The 26,171-nt window shown below is 37.4% G+C and overlaps 1 protein-coding gene across 6 annotated transcripts; it reads right to left on the reverse strand.

The window, feature by feature from the left end:
* Window positions 1-4,675: 4,675 nt before the first annotated feature.
* On the reverse strand, window positions 4,676-24,224 carry LOC143852608 (pleiotropic drug resistance protein 3-like). 6 transcript variants are annotated; one of them, XM_077362073.1, is made up of 24 exons: window positions 23,705-24,222; window positions 23,043-23,166; window positions 22,532-22,617; window positions 21,493-21,577; window positions 18,822-18,981; window positions 18,603-18,679; window positions 18,157-18,210; window positions 17,906-17,996; window positions 17,378-17,679; window positions 17,019-17,300; window positions 16,599-16,912; window positions 16,330-16,490; window positions 16,135-16,238; window positions 15,872-16,025; window positions 15,648-15,788; window positions 15,041-15,114; window positions 14,606-14,938; window positions 14,236-14,526; window positions 13,670-13,753; window positions 6,712-6,845; window positions 6,264-6,491; window positions 5,594-5,765; window positions 5,214-5,468; window positions 4,676-5,034 (listed from the first exon to the last, which is right to left on the reverse strand). In XM_077362073.1, exons 1-24 carry the CDS (start codon window positions 24,196-24,198, stop codon window positions 4,768-4,770), a joined length of 4,467 nt encoding a protein of 1,488 aa, XP_077218188.1. In that variant the 5' UTR covers window positions 24,199-24,222; the 3' UTR covers window positions 4,676-4,767. The 6 variants fall into 6 exon arrangements, 4 of the variants coding, with proteins under 4 accessions (XP_077218188.1, XP_077218189.1, XP_077218190.1 ...); XR_013236800.1 differs by having other exon boundaries at window positions 4,894-5,034; window positions 5,214-5,341; window positions 23,705-24,223; XR_013236801.1 differs by lacking the exon at window positions 5,594-5,765 and having other exon boundaries at window positions 4,894-5,034; window positions 5,214-5,341; window positions 6,335-6,491; window positions 23,705-24,224.
* Between the last annotated feature and the right edge of the window lie 1,947 nt (window positions 24,225-26,171).

Here is a 26,171-nt window from a genome sequence, read left to right on the forward strand (position 1 = left end):
TACCACTTAAAGGCAGATAGCGGAAAGGTGAGCAGTTATAGTATCATTGTTCATCATCCCCTAGCTACTAGATTGAGAAGATGATTTATTTTTTTTTTTTTTGAGTCCAGTCACAAAATTGTTGTGATAATTCGTGATAAAGTCATGAGGAAATCAATATCTTGCAAGAAATTAAAAATATTGCGATAAATTCATTTTTTATCATTTAATCAAATCTCACGATTTTTTCCACAATATTTTCAATTTCTTGCTTTTTGTGACATGCTGACCCCAACCAGTTTTGGAACGAAGACTTAGTTGAGTTGAGTGTGCTGCCTTTTGTCACATAGATCTCCACTCCATCGCTGCAACTCGAAAGAGAAAAAAGAGGATGGAAAAAGAATAAAAAAAAGTATGAACTTGAAAAAAATGGAAACTGCCAGGAGAAAATAGAATGTACCGAAAATGGGAAAAAGGGAAAAGGAAGGAAACATAAGAATTGAATTGTAAGACACTAGAAAAAAAATAGAAAGGAAGAAGAAGGATGAGTTGGCATGGACTCAGTAATAATTAGGGCACCAAGTCGACCCCAACTTTTCCTGAGTCTATTCCTCTTCCTTTCCATTTTTTATAATGCCTTTCATATTTTTCGGCATCTTCTATTTTTTCTGGTGTGAATTCTTCTTTTTTCCTCCCTTGTTTTCTTTTTCATTTATACGACTCTTTCCATTTTTTTATGTCTATTATTCATTTTTCTTCTCCACCTTTCCCTTCCCCTTCTTTCTCTCTCTCTTTCTCTTTCTTCTTCTTCCTCCTCTTCTAACTCTTCTAAGTTGTAGCAATCATCACAATATATATCTATCTACTATAATAAGCCGGGAGGAAAAGCCCATGCTTTTTTGAATTTTTCGGAAATTCTGTCGAATTTACACCTCAACCAAAATACAGAAATGCCTCATATGCCCTCACATTCCCACTCCTTTAAGTTTCAAATACCCCCATGCCCTCAAATCCTTATCACCTTTATCTAACATCTATATCTGTGAGAAATTATTTGAGGGTAAATTCGTCAATTGCTTTGTCATTTAATAAGAAAAGTACCGACATGGGTGCCTGTATATGACAATTACGGAACAAACTACCAAGAAGAGGTATAGACATATGACAATGACGAAAAATACTATTGATATTACGCATGCGGGACAACTTGCAAAATATTGAAGGATTCCGAGCACCTGTAGAGGAACAACAATTATGGAAAACTCCATCGATTGGAGGGCTAGGATCAACCTATGGAAATGATTTTACGGGCACGACTGATTGATGTTCTGTTCCATCATATGGACGGTTTGGATCAACCTATAATGTGGTCCGTACATTTCTTTGTCGGCCTGTGCATCGCTTGGAGGGATAGGATCGGCCTATGTAAATGATTTCACGGGCACAACCGATTGATGTTGTGTTCCATCACATCGACGGTTTGGATCAACCTATACTATGGTCTATATAGTTCTTTGTCGGCCTAGAAAACTTTTTCTTTTGCATTTTTTTCATTACTTGGTAAATGGTTATGCGTACTTTTTTGCTTATTGTTTCTACATATTTTTAACTATTTTTTTTGTATCATATTCCATTTTTTTTGCCGTGTCGTGCATCACACGTCGGGTTTTACTAGTATACTATATAACATAAGAGAAAATGAGAGAATTATTTGAATTTCTCCCTAAATTCTAATAGAATTACACATCACTTTTTTTGACTTTTTTTAACAAGGGCACCCCTTCAACCCACATATTTTCAATCCTACCCCCTCCTTTATGCTTTGTAATAAAGGCACCCATTAAAGCCGCATAATTTCAATCCTACCCCCGTCCTTTATACTTTTTGAGTAAAAAAAAGTGGACAAAGGCAATAATAATCACTACGTACTAAAGTTTTGGAGGAAAATTATCGGAAGAGTACTTGAAAGTCGCAAAATTACGGAAAAAAGTACCGAACCGGGTACCTGTATATGACAATTACGACAAAAGTACTTTTCCTTATGAATTTTTGAGGATATTATGAATTCCGGACACCTGTAAACATATTTACGAATTCCGGGCACCTGAAGAGGAACAACAGATGATGGAAACCTCTATAGATTGGAGGGCTAGGGGATCAGCCTATGGAAATGATTTTACGGGCACAACGTATTGATGCTGTGTTCCATCACATGGACGGTTTGGATCAACCTATGATGTGGTCCGTACAGTTCTTTGTCGACCCGTGCATCGCACGGGGTTTTTTACTAGTGTGTGTGTGTGTGTGTGTGTGTGTATGTGTGTGTGTGTAGCAGAAGAGAAAATGAGAGAATTTTTTGAATTTTTTTAAAAATCTGTGAGAATTACACATCACCTTTTTTTGCTTTTGTTAACAAAGACACCCATTAAAGGTCCATATTTTCAATCCTACCCCCCATCACAATACTTATCTTATCCTTCTTTATGATTTTTTTTATTATACATTTTGTCCACAAAGTTAACATATGGGACATTTTTTCTATGCAAAACTATGGATTGGGTGCATATGTTACATAATATTATGGATTTTTGTAAACATATTACATAATACTACGGATTCAGGACACCTTTAAAAATATTGACGAATTCCGGGCACCTTAAGAGGAACAACAATTATGGAGACCTCTATAGATTGGAGGGCTAGGATCAGCCTATGGAAATGATTTTGCGGGCACAACCTATTTATGTTGTGTTCCATCACATGGATGGTTTTGATCAACCGATGATGTGGTCCGTACAGTACTTTGTCGGCTCGATTTTTACTTGTGTGTGTGTGTGTGTGTGTGTGTGTGTGGTGTGTATTATTTTAACTCCATTTTTAAAGGAAAAGATAGGCTTACACTTTATTTCAAGCCTAAGGTAACCCAGCCTTAAAAATGGGTGGACTCATACAGAGTGGTCCCTGGAAAATCCCACAAAACAAAATCCATCCTAACCTCAAGGCCCCTATTAAATCCCTTATTTTGTATTATGAGAACAGACTATGAGTTCAAAATTGATTACTGGACTCAGATTAAGGCCCTGTTTAGCGGGTACAATCAAATAAAGATGGCGCCACAACCATAAAATATGCAGAAAACCTCTTTATTTCCCAGGGCCCGAACTAATCATTGGATTCAAAGCCCCTATTTAGCTTCTCAGGGTACAGTCAAATAAAGGTGGCGCCACAACCACAAAATATGCAGAAAACCTCTTTATTTCTCAGGGACCCAAACCAATCATTGAACTCAAAGCCCCTGTTCGTTTTAGAGTGTGCGAACCGATTGTGGGCCCAAGGACTCAAAATTAAACATAATTTTGAACCCAATAATAGTCGGTTTTTAGACTCAAAGTCGGTTCTCAAAATTCAAAACAAGGGTGTTACGGTCCTAAGTGGGGGCCTGACTAGGTATGGGACTAGGTGGGACCCAGCCTGGTATGAGACAGGTTTAAAGGGCCTTGCCTAACGCGTTCCATCAGCTCTGGAGCTTTTGGGGTATCGGTAAGGTACCTAACATTTGGTATCAGAGCAGCCACCACATCCCGTGTTCGAGTCGCGGAAGGGGCGACTTGCGAAAAGGGCTACTTGGAAAAAAGGCCAGAGTGAAAGCCGTCACAGAGTGGGCCGCCGAGGACGGCAGATGCGGAAGCGTGGTGGTATGTTACGGTCCTAAGTGGGGGCCTGCCTAGGTGTGGGACTGGGTGGGACCCAGCCTGGTATGGGACAGGTTTAAAGGGCCTTGCCTAACGCGTTCGATCAGCTCTGGAGCTTTTGGCGTATAGGTAAGGTACCTAACAAATGGATTTACTAGGGACATTGAGGTAAGGATTGTTTAATAAGATTTACTCTTATTCATTTGATTCATCTGAGTCTCTCTCATGCAAAAGCCGGCCGCAAAATGCCTTCATGCGATGCTTCCTAGCAAATCCCACAAACAAACGGGGCCTAAACTACAATTACCTACAGACTACAGTCAATCAAACAGCTGAATGAATTGGATTCAAAAATTGAGTTTGGATGATCTAGCCTTGGGCAAGGGTTATGAAAAAGCATCTCTTCAAGCAGAAATTCAGCCGTTGCTCTAGCAAACAGGATAGCTGGTCTCTCTCTCTCTCTCTCTCTCTCTCTCTCTCTCTCTCTCTCTCTCTCTCTCTCTCTCTCTCTCTCTCTCATGCAAGGTTGCACATATTTTTAGGCAGATGTTGTTTTGGTTGTAAATATGTAATCATAGAATTTAATTAATAATAATTATTCCTTTTTCTGGAGATTAATTTAAAATTCTCAATATTCTACTTGCTGGTATATGATATCAGTTAAGCTTTGAATTATTAGTCTTGATTCATTTACAATTAGGGAAATTGTTCAATATGACCTTACTACATATCATGAAACTGATGTATCTGTTGTCTGAATTTTTCTTTGTTCAACCATTTTCGCGTGTTGATGCATGCAAATGGAACCTCGTCTTGGATTCAGATACATAAATCGTGGTTAGTGACTACTAAAAGTGTTTTTATTTACTCCAAACCTGAGAGCATTGCTTTGTATGGAACCTCTTGTCTTGGATTCAGACACATAAAATCGTGGTTAGTGATTACTAGAAGTGTTTTTATTTACTCCAAACCTCAGAGCATTGCTCTGTCAGTAGTAATCCCACGACCCATCAAAGATTGTAATTCTTTACTGGAAATCCAAGCTAGCTAAATATACAAATGTTGCTATGCATCAAGAACATTTCAATGTATTTCTCTACCTCCTTTGGAAATTCAATTTCCCTATACAATAAGCGAAAAGAGAAGCAAAGAGAAGAGGGTAGGCAATAAGGATGATGGCCACAACACCTAAACGATCATGGTGGAACCCAAAGTAATCCTGCATGAAGGAAGCAACTGTTTTGGTTTCTCCGAATACCATTATGTCCTTTCTTATATCTCCATACTGTGATGTAAATAAACCATTTAGAGTCCAGGGTGTGGGGCAGATCCTATAGAACCAAACCCACCACTTTGGAATTTGCTGCAAGCAAGCACCATAAACTGTTTTAGTTTTCTGACTTAGCAATCGACTTAGATCATGCGGGTACAGAACATATAAAAAGAGTGAAGTAGAAATTGTCATATTTGAAGTGAAGGTTGTGACAGTTTCTAAATAAAATTTTCTAGCTAAATGACAAAAGAGGTGAATGGCCGACTTACTGGTTCAGGTACAATGAAGCCTGAGAACAGAATCAGCATCGTGTAGCAGGCTGATGACAATATAGAAGCTACCGGCAAATTTGGGGTCAATGCCACAAGTAGCATCCCGAGGTAATTGTAGTACAGCACTGTACAAAACATGGCATAGAAGTACCAAAAGATCTTATAAGCTGACCAGTAGTAACCAATTGATGGGTATGTGATTATCAGAAAAATTAGTGTTTGGAGGAATATGTAAGGAAGTTCAATGACCACCTACAAAATTGTAGAAACATAGAAACCAATCATGATATGTACAAGTTAAAATTATTCAGTACTAGTATAGCAATATGCAGCGATTGTAAAGGCTAATAATACAAACTCTATAAAGATGTTTGGACCTGTGCAAACGAATAGGCCCATGAAGAATACATCCCGGCAAAAGTTTCCCGGTAAAGAACAGTGCGTTCGGTTGTAACAAATGGTAAAACTGATGCGCAGTTGTTTATGCCTAAGAAGATCACGGAACAGAACATCGATCCAAGTATCGTAAACAAGTCTTGCTGGTCATTTCTATAGATAACGAAAAAATGGTGAGGTTCATGTTTTTGGTATGTAGAGTCTCTTGCATGAAGAAATGAAATTAAAAAGTCAAATCATAATAGAAAGCATAAAAAATTGACCGCATTAACCACTGACTCGCCCAACTCAACTCTCTTTTACCTTGGCCGAGTTCTCGTTCGAGCCTAAATTTTTGAAACAACAATTAATCCAGCCGGTGTTTTTTATTTTGTTTCTTTTCCTTTCCATATTGTAGCAGATGAATAAAACAAGTATATATGTATATTTATATCATATTTATTTGTTTGACTTATTATATGAAAAGGTTTTATTTAGTCTTTGGTGTAATACCCAGATTTGGAAAACCCACAAAAAGTACTTATTTTCAGAAACAAATTAAATAAAACATTTTGCTGCTTTCACTCGTATTTTGGTCCTATCTTGTAAGATTTGATTAGCTCTTAGATGCATGTGGTGCATATATGAACCCAGCAGAGTTACATGACCCACATTTTCTTCCCATGCTTCCAAAGCACTGCTCCAAAGAGCAATGATGAGGCGATCATAAACATAAAGCGCACCAAGATGTACGCAGGACTTCTCCAGTATGACAAGTGTTGTTTCCAAAGGCATGCTTTGAACTGCTCCCAACCATTCTGTGGAAAGCGAGTTGGGAAATGCAAGTCCTCTGAACCTGGAGGTGGTGCACTCAACTGGATAACCATCTCTTTGTTGTCCCTACAATCAAAATAACACTATAAGGAATTCACAAATGAAGTTAAACTATCAATATCTGGCCTCAAGTACCCAGCCATCCTGGTATTCATTATTTTTCGTCTTATTGTAGCATAAATTGATTAGCTGATCTATGTTTGGTATTGGGATAATTCAGACATTGCCACAAGTTAATAAAATTACTTAGAATTTGAATATAGTCTACTGTTGAATTAGCACTCACTTATATAGAGAGGAATCCTTGTAAAGATTCACAAAATCAATACCAAGTTCTGTTTCTGCAGATGTAGAGGTAACTTCTAACATCCACGTTGCTGGATTGTAATTGTTTTTTATCTTTGGTACCCCAGAAATGCCCTGCCAAAAAAAATGATGGAAGAAAATTGAAGGTATACCTTGAGTTGTTTGCAATATATGATAGTATATACATTGAGCATTTTCTCTCTTCAATTAAACATCTCAACCAGCAGAAGTTTGGAACATGACACTTCAATCACGATCTTCAAAAAGTCCCAGAGCCTTCAACCAACTTAAGTCCTAGAAGGTTTAATTGGCTCATTATGATTCATGATGTCTGCAAGTTGGATTTAGGCTGTTAGATGGCAAGCCACAAATACTAGTATATATATATATACAAAGGTTTTATGAGGTATCTCACTGTGAGCAGCCCTCTATAAAACATCACCTGCATGTTGTTTGACTCATCCTACCCATTCATTTTATAGGACCTCACATAGATAGGGTGTCCCTAAGAAACCACCTCCATACCATAATCCTAACCATTCGATTTATAGGAGTTTAATTTGCAGCCATCCATTTGGAAACCTCCACTAATCATAACCATAACCCTAATCCTACCTATAACCTACAAAACCAATGGGTTGGATGACTCAACCAACTATGGGAAATGGGGTATCTAGAGGGCTGCTCACGGTGAGCGATACCTCAGAAACCTTTTTCCTATATATATATATATATATATATATATATATATATATATATATATATAGAGAGAGAGAGAGAGAGAGAGAGAGAGAGAACGGTTCCTACACATATGTGTAGAGAGTTCTCTACACACTAGCTTAAAATACAGTGGGGGCCCACGTTGTTTGGGTGATCCAAGCCATCCATTTTAAAGGCCCTCACATAGATAGGGTGTCTACAAAAACTCAGATCCATAGGATCATCCCAACCCTACGATTTGTGGAGGTAAAATGGATGTCTTTAAACCTTCACAAATTAGTCCAATTTTTGCCTCCAAAGTTCGAATGGTTAGGATGATCCTATGGATCTGATTTTTTGTGGACACCCTATCTATGTGAGGGCCTTAAAAATGAATGGTTTGGATCACCCAAATAATGTGGCCCCCACTGTATTTTAAGCTAGTGTGTAGATAACTTATCTACACGTGTGTAGGAACCGTTTTCTCATATATATATATATATATATATATATATATATATATATATAGGAGAAAATTGTTGGTGAGCTTAAGCGCACCATAAAATGGTGCGCTTAAGCGGGACCCAGCGGGAGCTAAACATTTAAACGAATGGGAAGCGTTATAACAACTTAAGCGCACCAACAGTTTTCTCTCTCTCTCTCTCTCTCTCTATATATATATATATATATATATGTATATATATATATATATATATAGAGGAAAGTGAAGCTACACCACCAGTGTAGCTAACTTAGCTACACCGCCGGCTTAAAATACAATGGGCCCACATTGTTTTGGTGATCCAAAGAATTCATTTGATTGGCCCTCACATAGATAGGGTGTCCACCAAAAATCAGCTCCATAGGATCATCCCAACCCTACGATTTGTGGAGGCAAAAATGGACGTGTAAAAACCTTCACAAATTTGTCCATTTTTGCCTCCACAGTTTGAAGGGTTGGGATGATCCTATGGAGCTGATTTTTGGTGGACACCCTATCTATGTGAGGGCCAATCAAATGAATTCTTTGGATCACCAAAACAATGTGGGCCCATTGTATTTTAAGCCGGCGGTGTAGCTAAGTTAGCTACACCGGTGGTGTAGCTTCACTTTCCTCATATATATATATATATCTGTGTGCTCGCGTGCGTTCATGCATGTGTAATTTCTAGGGTTTGATCCTTCTCTTTCCGTTCTCTCTTCTCTATTTCCATTCTCCTCTTAAGTTAAGGGAAAATAAAAGCCCTAAAACTAAATACCATGGAAATAAAAATTCTAGAAACTAAATAACATTAAACAAATCCTGAAAAGTCCTAATGGGCAATTATGCCACTTACTGGGCCTACAATACGCATCACTATTCCTCTACCCAAGCCTCTAATCTTGCGCTTTGATACCCATTGTAGAAATAAGTCATTGGTCCTACCCATAGTTACTAGGGTGGGAAACGAATTCGGGAAAGGAAACGTGAAACGGAAACGTGAAACGCTTGAAAAATATATTAGGGAAAACAAGAAACGAGAAAACAATAGAAAATCGTATGAGAAACGTCTTACGAAATACATTAGAAGCATCTCTGAACGATAAAAAAAACACACATGAAACACAATGAAAACACGAAATATGTGGTTTTTTAGATTTAAATTTTGTTAATTTTAAATTTCTATTTGAATTTTTCTTTTTTTATTTTTCTTACAATATATGCTATTGTTTTCTTTTTTAATATCTATTCCACAATTTTTGATGTGTTTTTTTTCAAAATGATTTTCGTAAGTTCCACATATGTTTCGTACACGTTTCACATGCGTTTTTTTACGAGTGTTGCATACGTTTATCACGCGTTTCACACACGATTTACATAAGTTTCTCATATGTTCCTATGCATTTCAGAAACATTTTTCCAAATTTTTATCATATTTCGGAAACATTTTCGAAACGTGTTTCCCACGTTTTAGGGGAAACTAGTTTCCCACACACGGGAAACTCGTTTTAGGGGAAACAGGTTTCCCACCGTCCCAAGGAGTTTCCGGCAACTATGGTCCTACAAATGATCTATCCGGCGCATACAAAATGAAAATAAGCAAGCCACAAGATAACAAGAGCGTTTTACACCATGTTGCATGGATGCTTTGCCTCCTCTATGGCGAGTCCGAGTCGACATGTTTCAACATGCGAATTAGATAAGGATTCGCGTGGGACACAATCAGATTCTTGTCGTAGCGTGTCCGACACGAATGCTGTTTTTTCGAACAAATCTGACACATCATTGTCTCTTTTAAAATGTGAATCCTGTACTTTTAAACACGTTTTCTTCTTAACTTTTTTTTAAAAAAATCACAATTTGTCCTCTCAATAAAAACCCTAATGCTTCGACCCTCTACCCTCTACCCTCGAACATCGACCCCCTTCCTGTTTGACTCTCTCAATAAAAACCCTTAAGCCTCCACCCTCCATCCTCAAAAGTTTCATGAATATATATACATATATATATATGAGGAAAATGATTGTGAGCTTGAAGCTCATATAGCTTATATGAGCTTGAGGGCCCAAACACATGGGTCCCACATTGTTTGTGGTGATCCAAACCATTCATTTGCAAGGCCCCATCATAGATAGGGTGTGTAGCAAAAATCGGCTCCATTGGATCATCCTAACCCCTCCAAAAGTGGAGGACAAAAATGGGCAGATTTGTGGCAAACGGTGTCTGTCCATTTTGCCATCCACTTTTGGATGGGTTAGGATGATCCTATGGAGCCGATTTTTTGTACACACCCTATCTATGTAAGGGCCTTTCAAATGAATGGTTTGGATCATCCTAACAACGTGGGCCCACATGTGTTTGGGCCCTCAAGCTCATATAAGCTATATGAACTTCAAGCTCACAATCATTTTCCTCTAGCTTATATGAGCTTGAGGGCCCAAACACATGTGGGCCCACATTGTTAGGATGATCCAAACCATTCATTTGAAAGGCCCTTACATAGATAGGGTGTGTACAAAAAATCGGTTCCATAGGATCATCCTAACCCATCCAAATGTGGAGGGCAAAATGGACAGACACCATTTGCCACAAATCTGCCCATTTTTGCCCTCCGCTTTTGGAAGGGTTAGGATGATCCACTGGACCTGATTTTTGGTACACACCCTATCTATGATGGGGCCTTGCAGATGAATGGTTCGAATCACCACAAAAAATGTGGGACCCATGTGTTTGGACCCTCAAGCTCATATAAGCTATATGAGCTTCAAGCTCACAATCATTTTCCTCATATATATATATATATATATATATATATATATATATATATATATATATATATATATAGAGAGAGAGAGAGAGAGAGAGAGAAAGAGAGAGGAAAGTGAAGCTACACCGCCGGTGTAGCTAACTTAGCTACACCGCCGGCTTAAAATACAATGGGCCCACATTGTTTTGGTGATCCAAAGAATTCCATTTGATTGGCCCTCATATAGATAGGGTGTCCACCAAAAATCAGCTCCATAGGATCATCCCAACCTTACGATTTGTGGAGGCAAAAATGAACATGTAAAACCCTTCACAAATTTGTCCATTTTTGCCTCCACAGTTTGAAGGGTTGGGATGATCCTATGGAGCTGATTTTTTATGGACACCCTATCTATGTGAGGGCCAATCAAATGAATGGTTTGGATCACCAAAACAATGTGGGCCCATTGTATTTTAAGCCGGCGGTGTAGCTTCACTTTCCTCATATATATATAAGGAAAGTGAAGCTACACCGCCGGTGTAGCTAACTTATATATATATATATATATATTAAATTTAAATTTTATTTGATAAAAATTACCGAATGTACAAATCCTACCTTTTGGGGTTTGCGAATCCAAGTTGGATCTAGACACGTGATTCCAGATCCATCCAACACAAGTTTTACATGGTTGGATAAAATTGCCTACATCTACAGGAGAGAAATCATCTTCTACTATGAGCAACAAATACAAGAGATTATAAGAGACAACCACCAATCCCTTGACCCAGTCCTTCCATGCTCAATGCTCACAACCCTAAAGATCGAAGTCAAGAGCACCTAACATCCAACTGTTTCTCATCTCATCTCACTTAAGTTATAACAATACCTTATATAGATTAGGTTGAAACCTAAGTCTCTATTTCTATCTCCTACTCCAACTAGGAAATCTACAAGAGAAACCCCAAAGCTTATCTACCTCTCTTTGTTTCCTATCCAAACAAGGAAACCTCAAAAAGAAATTTGACTCCTACTCAAATTAGTATGCTTCCCACTTGCATCGAAAATGAGATAATACCAACAAGAGAGCATTTTAAATGACTGGATCTTATTCAAGTGGCAAAAACTATAGCCAAAGATTATAGTGCACCCTTGCTATCTTACCTCAAAACAACAAGAAAGCATTTTAAATGACTGGATCTTATTCAAGTGGCAGAAACTATAGACAAAGATTATAGCCCATCAATACCTATTGATGAGCACATTTATGTGTGAATTGTAGGTAGGAAAACATGCATATTTTATGTCTAAAATTTCATTGTGTGTTTTTGGTGTTTCAGGGTTATTTTTGAATTTCCATGGAAAATGAAGCTAAAGAGATGAAAATCCAATGAATTTTCCATCACTTGAAGGGTTTAGATCATTTATGGCCCACCAATTGGTTGGTTCGGAATAGCTTTGGAAAATAATTTAAAGAGGTACAAGCAATTTATCACAAGGCCCACTAAATGTTCGGTTAAGATCATCTTATGGAGGTGATTTGTGAGGTGCAAATAATTTTACATTGTTGACCATCGATTGAAAGATTAAGATCAGCCCACAAAAAGGATGCAAGAAGTGCAGCCATTGATAAGATCGAAAATTCACATTGGGATCCATGAATTCAACGGTTTGGATCATCTCATTGGAATGGTTTATGGGTGCAATTAATTTACATAGTGGACCGTCAATTGGATGGCTTGGATCATTCCTTGAAGATGAGAGGCAAATATAATTGTTTGTGTTCATTACATGGATGGGTAGATTAGCCATTTGCAAATTAATGTGGAATGGCTGTAATTCATTCAAAGGATAGGGATAATTTGGTCGTTTCATGCACATATCCCTCAACTTGGAAACTTTCCATTATTTTCTTTCTAACATTTAGAAAGTTGCTTGCGGATATAATTGGACGGTTTTGTACACAATTTTGGAAAGAGGAAAAATAGAAAAGTAACCCATGTTTTTTTAGAAGAGATATAGAAAGCCCATTCAAGCCTTAATCTTGTCATTTCATTTGTTTCCTAAGATTAGCTTTTTAATCTCCACCTTACATCTTTTTCAATCCTTTAATTTAGCAACCCTTCTCACCCAAAATCATATATATCTATCTCTCTTGAACTCTCTCCCATGAGGATTGAATTTTAAGGTCGTCGCGTCTTCACAGTTTTTTTTTCTAAAACTTCAACGGACCATAACTTCTTCGTTTTAGCTCCGATCGTGTGTGGTCGAATCCGTTGGACTCGTATCGACGAGAGGAATCCCTTTCTCTCTTTCATCTCATCTCATCATCTTTCATCAAAATGCTTGATCCAACCATCCAAGATTCAATCCAAGGCGAGATCAAGGCTCGAAGGAGGACAAGGATTCAACCATTACTTGAGGAGAAGAATAAGACTAAGTTTTCTTATTTTTTATTCTTTCTTTCAATTACAATTTGATGTATTTGTGCTTTTAATTTCAATTAAAGAAGAGTTCTTTTTGTTTTTTTTTTTCCTTCTCAAGTTCTTAATGGCAATTCTCCTCTTTCTCCTTTTTATTTTGTTTCTTTCACTTTCTAACTAAACCCATCTACTTAGAGTTAAGATGAAGCCATGGGGAAGGAGAAAGGTTTTTAATTAAATTCAAAGGTATGGAATTAATAGTTTATAATTGTTGCATACCAATCATTCATGCCATTGGCTTTCCCCTTTCGTATGAGTGATTGCTATGAATATTAAAAATATTTATATAGCCCTTAAAATTGGATAGTATGTTTGATAAATCGCTCATGGGCAATGACACCCATTGATCTTATTTCCCATTGACCGGATTTATTAAATATACAATCCAACACAAAAACTATCACCAAAGACTACAGTGCACCCTTGCTATCTTACCTCAAAACAACAAGAAAGCATTTTAAATGACTGGATCTTATTCAAGTGGCAGAAACTATAGACAAAGATTATAGCGCATCAATACCTATTTTACCTCAAAATATTCAATAACACTTCTTGAATGCGGACCTAATGGCCCGGAATAGATTATTTGTCCTCCCCTTTTCATTAGAATCAGCTGCAAGAAGAGTAAAATCTTCATTAGAAAATGAAACATGTGTTGTGACTCATCCTGAGCATGATAAAATATGAAATGTAAGAAAATACCATGGTTTCTAGAACGCAACATCAAATGTCTAATTTTCTGATACTAATATATATATCACTATATTATGTAAAGCAATACAAAAAATCCACTAGTTTTTAATCGACAGCAAGCATTGCTAAAAGAAAATCCTGCTGATGGGCTCCTTGTAGACTTAGCCACACTAATAAGATTATCAGGAGATACTATTCAAAAATTGCTAATTGTGAATATCATAAATACCATAATTGCTCAAATACCTCACCAGTGAATCTTCTTCAGGGCATTCTTAACTATTTATAGAACTTTTGCAGAATACTGAGATTTTTGAACCCCTTAATTCTCATTATTTTATTAAAAAATCAACTGTACCCTCATATTTTATTTTGCATATGATCCATCAGTTGCCATATTACCTCATCAAATGACTCAAATATATCTATGCTGGGCTGGTGGATAGTGCAAACCACTGTTCTTCCTGTATCAACAACATTCTTCACGGCACGCATGACAATTGCAGCCGCTCTTGCATCCAAACCTGATGTGGGTTCATCCATGAATATAATTGATGGGTTAGAAACAAGCTCCACTGCAATTGTTAGCCGTTTCCGTTGCTCAGTTGATAGGCCATTGACACCAGGAATGCCTACTAAAGAATCCTTAATTCTGTCAAGCTCAATCGTTTCGAGGACTTCATTTACAAAATCCTGTGAAACACCAATTTTTTCATGAGCTTATGTAAATTATAATCTCAGTTATTCTACAACCATGTGAAGGATAACTTACAACTTTAGTATTTGAATCAATCTGAGGTGGCAACCGCAACCAAGCCGAGTATATAACTGATTCTTCTACAGTAATTTGTGGAGAATGTATGTCGTTCTGCTCACAATAACCTGATATCCTAGCAAATGTTTCTTGGACTTTAGGATATCCTCCAATTGTTATGTGTCCTTCGATGGTACCACCCCTTTTTCTTCCAGAAAGAACATCCATGAGAGTTGTTTTCCCTGCTCCACTCACCCCCATTAATGCAGTAAGAACACGGGGCTTGAATGCACCTGTAATATCATGAAGAAGTTGGAGTTTTTTCTGCATGAAACCTTGTTCTCTCATTTCCTGGATGAGATACAATGAAACAAAGATAAGTTATTGATCTTATTGATACTCGATGACCAAATTTTTGAGAATTCAATTGGATGATTACTTTAACATGATTACCAGAGGAGTATCGACATAATACTGCACGTCCTCAAATGCCATTGTTAGTGGTTGAAACGGTAAAACCATTCTCCCTGGAAGCCAACCATGTCAGCCTTAAAAAGAAAGCACATGAGAATTTCAAATCTATTTTTGTAATTTCGATATTTTTCTACTAACAAGAACATGTCATAATTCCAATGAAAGTCCTTGAGAATCTAATTTAGTTTGTTGGAATTCTAATCATGCCTTGGAATTGTAAGTGGGTGTGTTGGACTTGGAGCATATAAACCATCATTCCTTTATGGTAAATGGAATTCTAAACTATTCTTTGAAAATCTAAATGAATATGTTGAAAATCTAATCATGGCTCGGAATTCTAAGTGGATAGTTGGACTTGGAGCAAGCCTTTGAAGATTCAAAGCAAACCTTGGAAAATTAAGTTTCTTTTGGTAGCTTTTGTGTTTGCTTTGTAACTGTAGAAGGCTTTTAGTTTTTCCATGTTTTACGTTTGGTTTTGTGTAGGTTGTCACTTAGGAAATGTATGTGCAATTAAGTTAGTTATCTTCCCTCCAACCGAGTTGGATTATTTGCAACACAGCACAGATAGTAAGGACAATAGTCTCACCTGCTTGTCGGGGTCCTGCGGTTGTTTTGAGTGGAGCAACAGTGGGCTTCTTCTCTAAATGTTCATCGTGGCTACAGTCTTCTCTTCCTTGCAGCTGAGAGAGCTTTTCACGAGAAATAATGGCACGGGACATCCCGGGAGCTGAAAAAAATGGGTAAATATATATACTAAGGACAAAATCATTCATCAAAACAAGCCTGGAGAACTGAAAAAGATGAAATTACGCTTTAAGAAAGTCAAGGCAGCTGTGTATCCAATATTGAAGAGTATTGTGAATCCTAACAAGGCACACAGTGATATCCAATAAAAGTATCCATTGAAGTTCAGCCCATGGCTCGACAGTGTTTGCTTTCCTATTGTTGTGTTTACAGACGAGATCTGTAAATGAAAATGAACTGAAAATAACTAGGCAATATACAATCAATTGCTCAAAAAAAAAAAAAAATCCAATCACAGAATCTAACAAGTTGGGTAATCCACAACTCACCTTTTGCCACCTCGGGGCAAGGAATTCATTTACAAAAACTCCCATCTCGGAATATGAGAATGGTGAAAGCCAGAATGTCCACTCTAACCAAGCTGGCATAGAGGCTGCAATAATGGCATCCTTAAGCACATCTATTTGAAAATTTTGAATGTTCACTTTAAGACTGAACGAAAGAGAAACTATGGACAGCCTTACTTCGTGGTATAATGAAACCACCGAACATTAGGGAGACTAGTAAAGAAAAGGTGCCAACAGTTAAAGAAGCCACCACAGTTTGAAAAACTGAAGCAATAAAACGGAACATCGATATTGACATTTGGTGGACGGCGAAAAGTAGAAGGAACTGGCAGAGAAACCTGAGAAAATAACGGAAACAACTTAGATAATTGGTGAGAACTATAAGTGACTAAAGCATATTGCATAAGGAAAACTAAACCATTTTGGGCTTTTCAGATTATACTCACCTTGCCACCTCTGGGCTGTATCCGATAACATAGTAAGTAAGGCTCGTCCAAATGAAAGACTCTACCAATGAAATTGGAATCTTTAGAATACATGATGGAATAGAGTATGTCCATGCAGGGTAAAAGTAAAAATCTCTTTGCCTATAGAAAACTGGAAGTCTAGACACTGTCATGGACAATTCCGGGAGTCCATCGGCCATGAGTATTATAATTGAGTAAAGGAGAGAACCCATATAGTAATTGGAGTGAACCACATCAACATGCATCCTTGTACGCAGAAAAACAGTCATTGTGACTAATGCGATGAAGAAAAGCTGCAAAAAGAATGAAGCCATGCACTTAGAGGCACATAAAGTATTAGATCTTTGAAAAAAACAATAATAATAGTATCAATGAAATAGTCTGGGAAGTCATAGCTACCTGAGTTGTTTTGAATATGTAAACAAATGAATTCCTCTTCATGAGTAGTAATTCTCTACTCATGCAAGCCTTAAATAGTTCCCATTTAGGCCTTGAATAAACACTGAAGGACAATGCCTTTTTATGGCATTGGGACTGATCATATGGCTCTGAAAGCTCCTCATCTAACTTCTGACCAATCTGACATGACTTGAATTTCTTACAGAATTGATCAACAGAAACATAACTGTAAGATTTTTCTGTATTATACCAGTATTGTGCCTGATCTTTCCTGGAGATTACCTGAACAACAATCAAAACTGTTTACTTAGAACCAATCCAAAGTAAAAAATAAGAAATAAAAGTGATAATATTATTACTTCCTGGAGGAAGTCAGCTGCCCCTTTTCTCTCTGGGCACCTAAATCCACAATCTTCAAAAAAATTGAGAACATGATTGCGTGGGCCATTGTATATTATCTTTCCTTCGGCCATCAATATGATGTCATCAAAGAGATCGTACGTCTCAGGTGCAGGCTGAAGAAGTGAAATCAAAGCAGTTGCGTCTGTTATGTGCACCAACTGTTGAAGACAGGTAACAATCTGAAAGGTAGTGGAACTGTCTAAGCCAGTTGATATTTCATCCATAAAAAGAGCTTTCGTTGGCCCCACAATCATCTCCCCTACCAAATAAAATCATTCAATGAAAGAATCACAATAAAATCCATTGAAAATAACACAAAAAAGTTGGGATCAATTCAAGTTAAGCCCATTAATTAAAATTGTCAGGAATCTAAGAAAACTAAGAGAAAATTCTTATAAATACCCCTAGAATGGACTAGAAACTGTCGGTTTCCAGTGAAAAATCAGACCAATGTAGAATGCTAATGCTTAGGCATTTTAGATTACCTGTAGTGAGTCTTTTCTTCTCACCACCAGAAATGCCTCTTCTCATGGCATCACCGACCATCATGTCAGCACAAACGTCCAATCCAAGGATCTGATCAGCCCAAAAAGAAAAGAAAAGAATTTAAGGGACTCTAATTTTGCAAGAACATAAAGATGTCTCTACTCAATTCTTTAGATGCAGAAAAATAACATATTTCAGCTTATCTATTTTTACTGGTAGCTTGAAACTTTGCTATGTTGAAGAGAATTACCTTCAAAATGTAGTCTGTTTGAAGGGTTCTTTCCAATCCCTCAATAGAAGTTGCCTGGTTAAAAAAAGTCCAACTGTCAGATTTTCAATATGGGAATACAACAAAGCATCCCTACTATAAATGAAAGGAGAAAGCATGATAAAAGGCAATGCTGCGACTTGCATTCCATCACACTCGACATTTCCTGAACACTTGGTCGGTCACAGCCCTTCTGCCTACTCCAGTCAAGTGCGAATTATCTTGTCCTTAGAAACTACATTCAACTTTGAGTCATAATATTTAGGAACTTTATTTATTTGCTGGGATAATGCCAAGTTATGCACAATATTTCATCCATACTATGCATATATTTCTATAAAATGCCTATTTGTTTTTGTTCAAAATCAACATGTCCACATAGTCATATTAGTGGCATAGAAGTCAAATAAGTGGAGATGTTATGTTACCTTCATGTAAGTGTCTATGTCTGGTTCAGGGACAATTGCAGCCTGCTTTTCCCTTCTACTGACTTCCATCATAATTTCTTCACACAGATATCAAATTAGCCAACATAACACATTATGTGGGTATGGGTTTCAATCACATGTAAGTGTAGCAGAACTTTTTTTTTCTGATTACTAAAAAAAGGAAAGAAAGAATTTGTAGTGGACACAAGATAAGCTTACCTGCCCTGCTTCCAACACCCTGGAAACATGCTGAAAAATCAAGTGTTTCCCTCACAGTCATCTCAGGAATGTGCAGGTCATATTGGCTTATATAAGCTGATGTTTTCTGGGGAACAAAATCTTCTAGTCCATAGCCATTGTAGGAGATTTCTCCTGTAACCTGAAATTTACAAATTACAAACATGTGATCAGGATTTAGATGTGTATAACTCAAACAGCTAATAAAGGAAAACATAATATATATACTTAAAATTCACCTAAGCTGCATTTAAAGTATTTAATGTCATTTCAGGAGTGATCAATTTTTTTTTATGTATCTATTATGGTGTTTTAATTTGTAGTCAGTTTTGTTAGTTGAAAAATGAATACAGGACCCTTGTGTGTATGAAACAGTCTCAGTGTCTCAGCCACTTTGTTTACTGATTTAATTCTAATGTCCATACAAAAACTCCCCGAGTCAAGTCGGTTTGGGCCCTTCTGAGTCAATCAAAAACTCCTTGACTCACCCAAGTCAATTAAAATTTGTCATGTCAGTCGAGAACTTCTCTTAAGTTGACTGGCTTTTATCTCAGACGAGAACTTCTCTTAGTGAGAGTTTTAAACAGTGGTTATAATATAACATCCGGTCTATACTCGTAGGATTTTTTTTTTTCTGTAGCCTTCAGCACCCTTGCTTTGAAAAAAACATTTAATTATATCATGATGATTGTATCTATATCTACTTCTACTACTACTAATATATATATATATATATATATATATATATAGAGAGAGAGAGAGAGAGAGAGAGAGAGAGGAAACTCTTGGTGAGCTTAAGCGCACCATAAGTTGCGCTTAAGCTCCCCAATCACATGGGTCCCACATGTTCTGTGGTGATCCAAACCATTCAATTGCAAGGCCTTATGATAGATAGAGGGTGTACCAAAAATCAGCTCCATAGGATCATCCTAACCCCTCCATTTGTGGAGGACAAAAAATGGGCATATTTTTGTCTGTCTATTTTTGTCCTTCACAAATGGAGGGGTTAGGATGATCCTATGGAGCTGATTTTTGGTACACACCCCATCTATGTAAGGGACTTTCAAATGAATGCTTTGGATCATCCTAACAAAGTGGGCCCCCATGTGATTGGGCGCTTAAGCTCACCATATATAAGTTTGGTGAGCTTAAGCGCACCAACAGCTTCCTCATATATATATGGGAAAAGGAGTGTGCGGTCGAGAGCTTAGGTGCGGTCGAGGGCCCAAACACATGGGTCCCACATTTTTTGTGTTGATCAAAACCATTCACTTGCAAGGCCCCATCATAGATAGGGTGTGTACAAAAAATCAGCTCCATTGGATCATCCTAACCCCTCCAAAAGTGGAGGGCAAAAATAGGCAAATTTGTGGCAAACAGTGTCTGTCCATTTTGACCTCCACAAATGGATGAATTAGGATGATCCTATGGAGCTGATTTTTTGTACATACCCCATCTATGGAAGGGCCTTTCAAATGAATGCTTTGGATCATCCTAACAAAGTGGGCCCACATGAGTTTGGAGCCCTCGACCGCACCTAAGCTTGGTGCGGTCGACCGCACAATCTTATTCCTCATATATATATATATATATATATATATATATATATATATATATATATATATAGGGATTTGCTAAGGTCCATCGCAAAAGGCTTTTCGAGGCTGGTCTGTAGCACGTTAGACCAGCCACCTCGTGAATTGAGACAAAAGCTGTTGTCTTAATTAATGAGGTGGCTGGTCTGATGTGCGACGGACCAGCCGCGAAAACCCTTTTGCGATGGACGCTATATATATATATATATATATATATATATATATATATATATATATATATATATATATATATATATATATATAGAGAGAGAGAGAGAGAGAGAGAGAGGAAAATGATTGTGAGCTTGAAGCTCATATAACTTATATGAGCTTGAGGGCCAAAACACATGGGTCCCACATTTTTTGTGGTGATCCAAACCATTCATTTGCAAGGCCCCATCATAGATAGGGTGTGTACCAAAAATCAGCTCCATAGCATGTGTTTGGGCCCTCAAGCTCATATAAGCTATATGAGCTTCAAGCTCACAATCATTTTCCTCATATATATATATATATATATATATATATGAGGAAACTGTTGGTGAGCTTAAGCTCACCAAACTTATGGTGAGCTAGCTTGCCCAATCACATGGGTCCCACATTTTGGGGAGTCATCCAGACCATTCATTTGCAAGGCCTTATCATAGATAGGGGGTGTACCAAAAATCAGCTCCATAGGATCATCCTAACCCCTCCATTTGTGGAGGACAAAAATGGGGCAGATTTGTGTCTGTCCATTTTTGTCCTCCACAAATGGAGGGGTTAGGATGATCCTATGGAGCTGATTTTTGGTACACCCCCCCCCCCCCCCCCCCCTCTCCCCCATCTATGTAAGGGACTTTCAAATGAATGGTTTGGATCAGCCTAACAAAGTGGGCCCCCATGTGATTGGGCAAGCTAGCTCACCATAAGTTTGGTGTTTCCTCCATATATATATATATATATATATATATATATATATATATATGAATTTATCTCTGTATATCTGTGTATTTAAAATATTTTTCATCATATATGAATTTCCTTAGGATTTTGATAAAAGAATCTGAAGAACAAACCTCGAGAGATTGGTTCAGTTTTCCTGAGAGTGCTAATAACAAGGTGGTTTTTCCACACCCTGGAGGACCCAGCAACAGAGTCATCCTGCACCCATGAAGATTCTTTATTTTCAAATTCAGAAATAGAAATTGAGATAATTCTCAAGAACTTTATTAAGAAAAATTTGTATTTCAATCATCAACCAGAGATTGCTAATAAAATATGTACATGCATTGCATATAAAATGTAGGGCGGCCTAGTTCAAGAGGCTCCCTCCATTGCGGGGTCTAGGAGGGCTAGATGTACGCAGCCTTACCCCTGCTTTGCAGAACTGCTTATAAAATGTACAAATTAGAAAATATTCTTTATTTGGTAGATCCTGTCGAGAATCGCAATTATTGGGCTATCCCAACTGTCCAATCAATTGCTCACAAATGGACTTCTAAGAAATGGGCAACTGTCTACATTCAAGTTTGATGATCGAATGGTTAGAAATGCTTGATCGGAGTGAATTTAACTTTCTTTCATCTAAAAGTTAACCAGCTTTTTATGAAGGATTTGGACTATGTTGACATCATGTGGTTGGATCCAAGTCATGCTTCTCATGGTATGAACTTCTCACAGAGTCATTCGTAATATTCTATGGCGCAAAAAGATGCAGGATACTTCTTGTAGCGTTAAATGTAAAATTTACTAAAACAAAGCCTCTGTACAACTTTAAATGGAAACCTTTTTGTTAAATCCGACGAAGTGGACAGTAGAATGTAGGAAGGGGCAGAAAGATTTTTTCTGAAGTTCTTGGAAAAAGAGGACAGCGGGATCAAGTAAAGTCCTTAAAGAAATACAGTACTTGAAAGAAAAGAACTTAAAAAATAGAAGATAGCATTCGCACCTTTTGAAATAATAAATATTAGAATACCGATTTCGTTGGCAACAATTGAAAGTAATATAAAAAAGACTTTGTTGGCTATGAATATTAGGATCTATTAAAATAAGTCATTAGAAAATTGATAACATTAGATTTCAATTTCCTGACACGGTAGAACTTCACATCTCTACCTTGAAGGCTTGATGATTCCACTGACATCATTGATGATGCTTATCTTGGCTTCTTGAGACTTTGAACAGGACAACTTTCCAAAATTCTGTAACACAAAAATCCATTGCTAATAAAAAATTAAGAACCTTATATATGATACCCAATATGAAAAACCAAAGTAACATTTCGAAGCTCCATTACTCCTTTGACTTTTCATATTGGAATTGTTTATTGGTTTATAATACATATCCTACATCCTAGAAATTACTAAAAACTACAATATGAAAAGTCCTAGAAGTTATTTATATTGGGACTTTCTAGGATTAATTAACCTTATTCTGAATGAAGTAAAACTATTTTGTTTTCACCAACATTGTAACAGCCATTGAGATGCCCTCCACTTAAGATAGAAAATCTTACAAACAACTCTTTGATTTAAGAAACCCAGAAGTTAATGGATGTGATTAGTGAAATAACCCAATTGATTACTTAAAATCTATGAAACTAAAAATATGCATCAAACCCACTTACAGAGAATATGCTTTTGGTGGTGTTCCAAAGAGTAGGCAGGGGCTTCCCATGAACTACTTCACATTCTGCTTTCACACACAGATTCTTGTATCTCACCTCCACAGTAGGCAATTTCACACCCACTCTACAACAGATATTGTGAGACAACTTATCATCCAAATCAACCCATTTCTCACTTGCATAAGTTCATACTGCACAACAGATTTTTTTTATTTTTTATTTTTGGAAAAACTGCCATGGAAAACATGTCAGATGTGAACAGAATTATCAGGAAAAACAGACCTTAATTCGTCTTTGTTCTTTTCATTTTTGTATTGTGTAAGCATATAATTTATACATCAGAAAACTGATATACACAACCCAGAATGATCAGGGAAAACAGACATCAATACATCTTTGAGAGAATTTATATGGTGAGTTCCGGAGAAATCCAGCTCCAAAGGATGTTCCTAACCATCCAATCCAATTATAGAAATAGCTATAGATCGGAGGGTTAGGACCATCCTATGGAGGTTATCTACGGGGTACAGCCTATTTACATTGTGGACCAACAAATGAGTGGTTTAGATCTTCCTGTGAAGTGGGCCTCACTGTACTTTCTGAAAAGTACTGGACTATAAATTCTCCATATTTGCATACTAGGAAACACGAGTATAGCTTACCTGTCTATTCTTGCTCTTAATTTCTGCAACAACAGGCGATTATCATTCTCAATGTGCTTGAGAAGCTTCTCAATGAACATGTGTCTCTCTATCGCTCCAAGCTTCGTAACATCGATCTTTCTCTTCCCTTTAGAATCTTGGACACCATCTCCATCTTCACACTGATCGAACAACGATGATCTAAGCCGTTCAAAAGTGGGCAATCTCTCAATTGCTGCCCATTGTAATTGTACTTCATCATCATCATCATTATCTCTGATAGAATTCACAGTCGAACTGCTTCGGAAACTCGAATTATGGCGATGTGACGACCTCTTGCTTCTTCCATTCTCCGAGAACTCGATCCTTAGCGACTCAATGCCGTCTTTGCCTACCAACTGAGACATGGTTGAGAGGTTGGAGTGATTCAAAGTAGAGAGAAAGATAAAAGAGAAGTGTAGAGAACTAATAATTAATCTTGGGTGTTCTTCATTGATGTGGTATTTAAAGACCATGGGTCATTTGATAACAAAGGATTCTCTTCTTAGGTGATTATGGAACTTGAGTGTAGTGAAATTAAATTGATAATGAAAGTAAAAAACTCCATTCAAAGATGAGAAAAAAAAAATGAATATTAGCCAAAAGTCATTGTAGACTTAAAGCTTAAAGTCACCATAAATTGCTAAACTGAAGGGATTCACTATTAGTGGGTCCAGGCATTCAAAAAAGGAAAAATACTTGTAAAACGGATTCCGTGCTGAAAATAAGGACAGGAGTGAAAATGACTAATGATTTGGCCATTTTCACTTACATTTTATGCATTTCTGAATACCTGCACTCCTTTTTGTATTCTTGTGCACGTGTCACAATAGAGGGCATCCTGCTTTGTTAATGAGTGCTGCTATGAAGACCGAGAGTGGAACGGAGAATATAACCTAACAAATCCTCACATGCCACGTGGCATAAGGGGGGGGGGGGGGGGGGGTGTAGTTTTGCCATTTTCATGAAAAAAAGCCAAAAATCAAGGGAAAGATCTCTAATGTAGTAATGTGTTAAGTGGCTATTTGTTCGATCCCCAAATCGGTTACCATATCATTTATTAGTTATTGGATTGCTACAATAATATGATCATCCTAATGCTTCGGTTGGGTGAGACCCACTGGAATAAAATATGTCGCGTCTTGTCTCACCCTCCTACATGTCCCACGACTCACACCATTCAACAATGTTTAGTCCATGGTGCATCCAATTTTGTCTGGGCATGTGAATTATTTCCTCGAGGTAGTTTTTGGCATTGCCTCTATTTAGTTTTTGGCTAGAAGGTCGTTGATAAATTCGACCAAGTCCCCATTTGCCCCCTTTGTGAAGTACACGACTTGTACAGTCTCTCCCAACCCTTCTTCTCTCTCAGGTTGAGTTCGAGCTCAGAAACCTTTTTCTAATATATATATAGTTAAAAGAAAAAAGCACTTACGAGAGCATTGTTCGAAGATCCCCGATACATTGGCCTTGTTGATAAAATCATCTCCCACAGGATGATCCTAACCCATCTATCACCACCCCCAACGAAAATATACGTTCTGGATAGGGGTGGACAATGTACTGGTGGTACAACAACAAATAGACATTCATAAAACCCTAATCAATGACACCACCCCCCCCCCCCCCCCCCCCAAAAAAAAAAGAAAAAAAAAAAAATCCCACTAGAAGATTTAAATCATTGTGTTTTGTTTGTGCTGATTTTATGGAAGGAGAGTCCATGTGACATGGGACCATGATCATGAAGGTCGACCATGTTTTGTGGGCTGCACTTGCATTCACAGTGAAGTTAGTGATCCACCATAAAAAGCCAATAGAGAAAAAGCAATGAACCTACCTCAGTGATCCACCATAAAAAGCCAATAGAGAAAAAGCAATGAACCTACCTCAGTGGGGAAATTAGTGTTGGATATTTTAATATTTAAAGCATTAAAGGCTTTGACTTTTTATGAATCAATTTCAAATTTTCTAGACGTCATTCTTTGTGATAATTTATTAATTTTTTAATGCTATTTATGTTTTACCTTTAGTTGTCATTTGAAAACGGTTTTTGATTTATGGGAAGAGACATTGAGGGTGTAGTATATATACACTTGTTTAGTATATGCAAGAACACACCTTCTATTCTCAACAGTACATGTTATTCTAAATAGTACCTGTATTTGATTTTTCTTCTTCTTCTTAAAATTGTAGGGAAAATGACCAAATGAAAGGACTTTCTACTGACTATGACATATGAAGAGGGGAGACTTGGAAATAACCAATTTATAGTGATGGTGACTGGTTTGCAAGGGTTTAGGACAAAAATACCTTCAGTTTTTAAAATACCGTCACCTCTCTCTCATGGGATGATCCCAACCATCAATTAGAGGGTCACAATTCCTCTCTCTTTCTCTCTCATGGGATGATCCCAACAGTCCATTAGAGGGCTCTCTCTCTCTCTCTCTCT

The sequence above is a fragment of the Tasmannia lanceolata genome, unplaced genomic scaffold (assembly GCF_043159265.1).
Source record: "Tasmannia lanceolata isolate RefF3 unplaced genomic scaffold, GAP_Taslan_0.1 ptg000019l, whole genome shotgun sequence".
Lineage (NCBI taxonomy): Eukaryota > Viridiplantae > Streptophyta > Magnoliopsida > Canellales > Winteraceae > Tasmannia > Tasmannia lanceolata.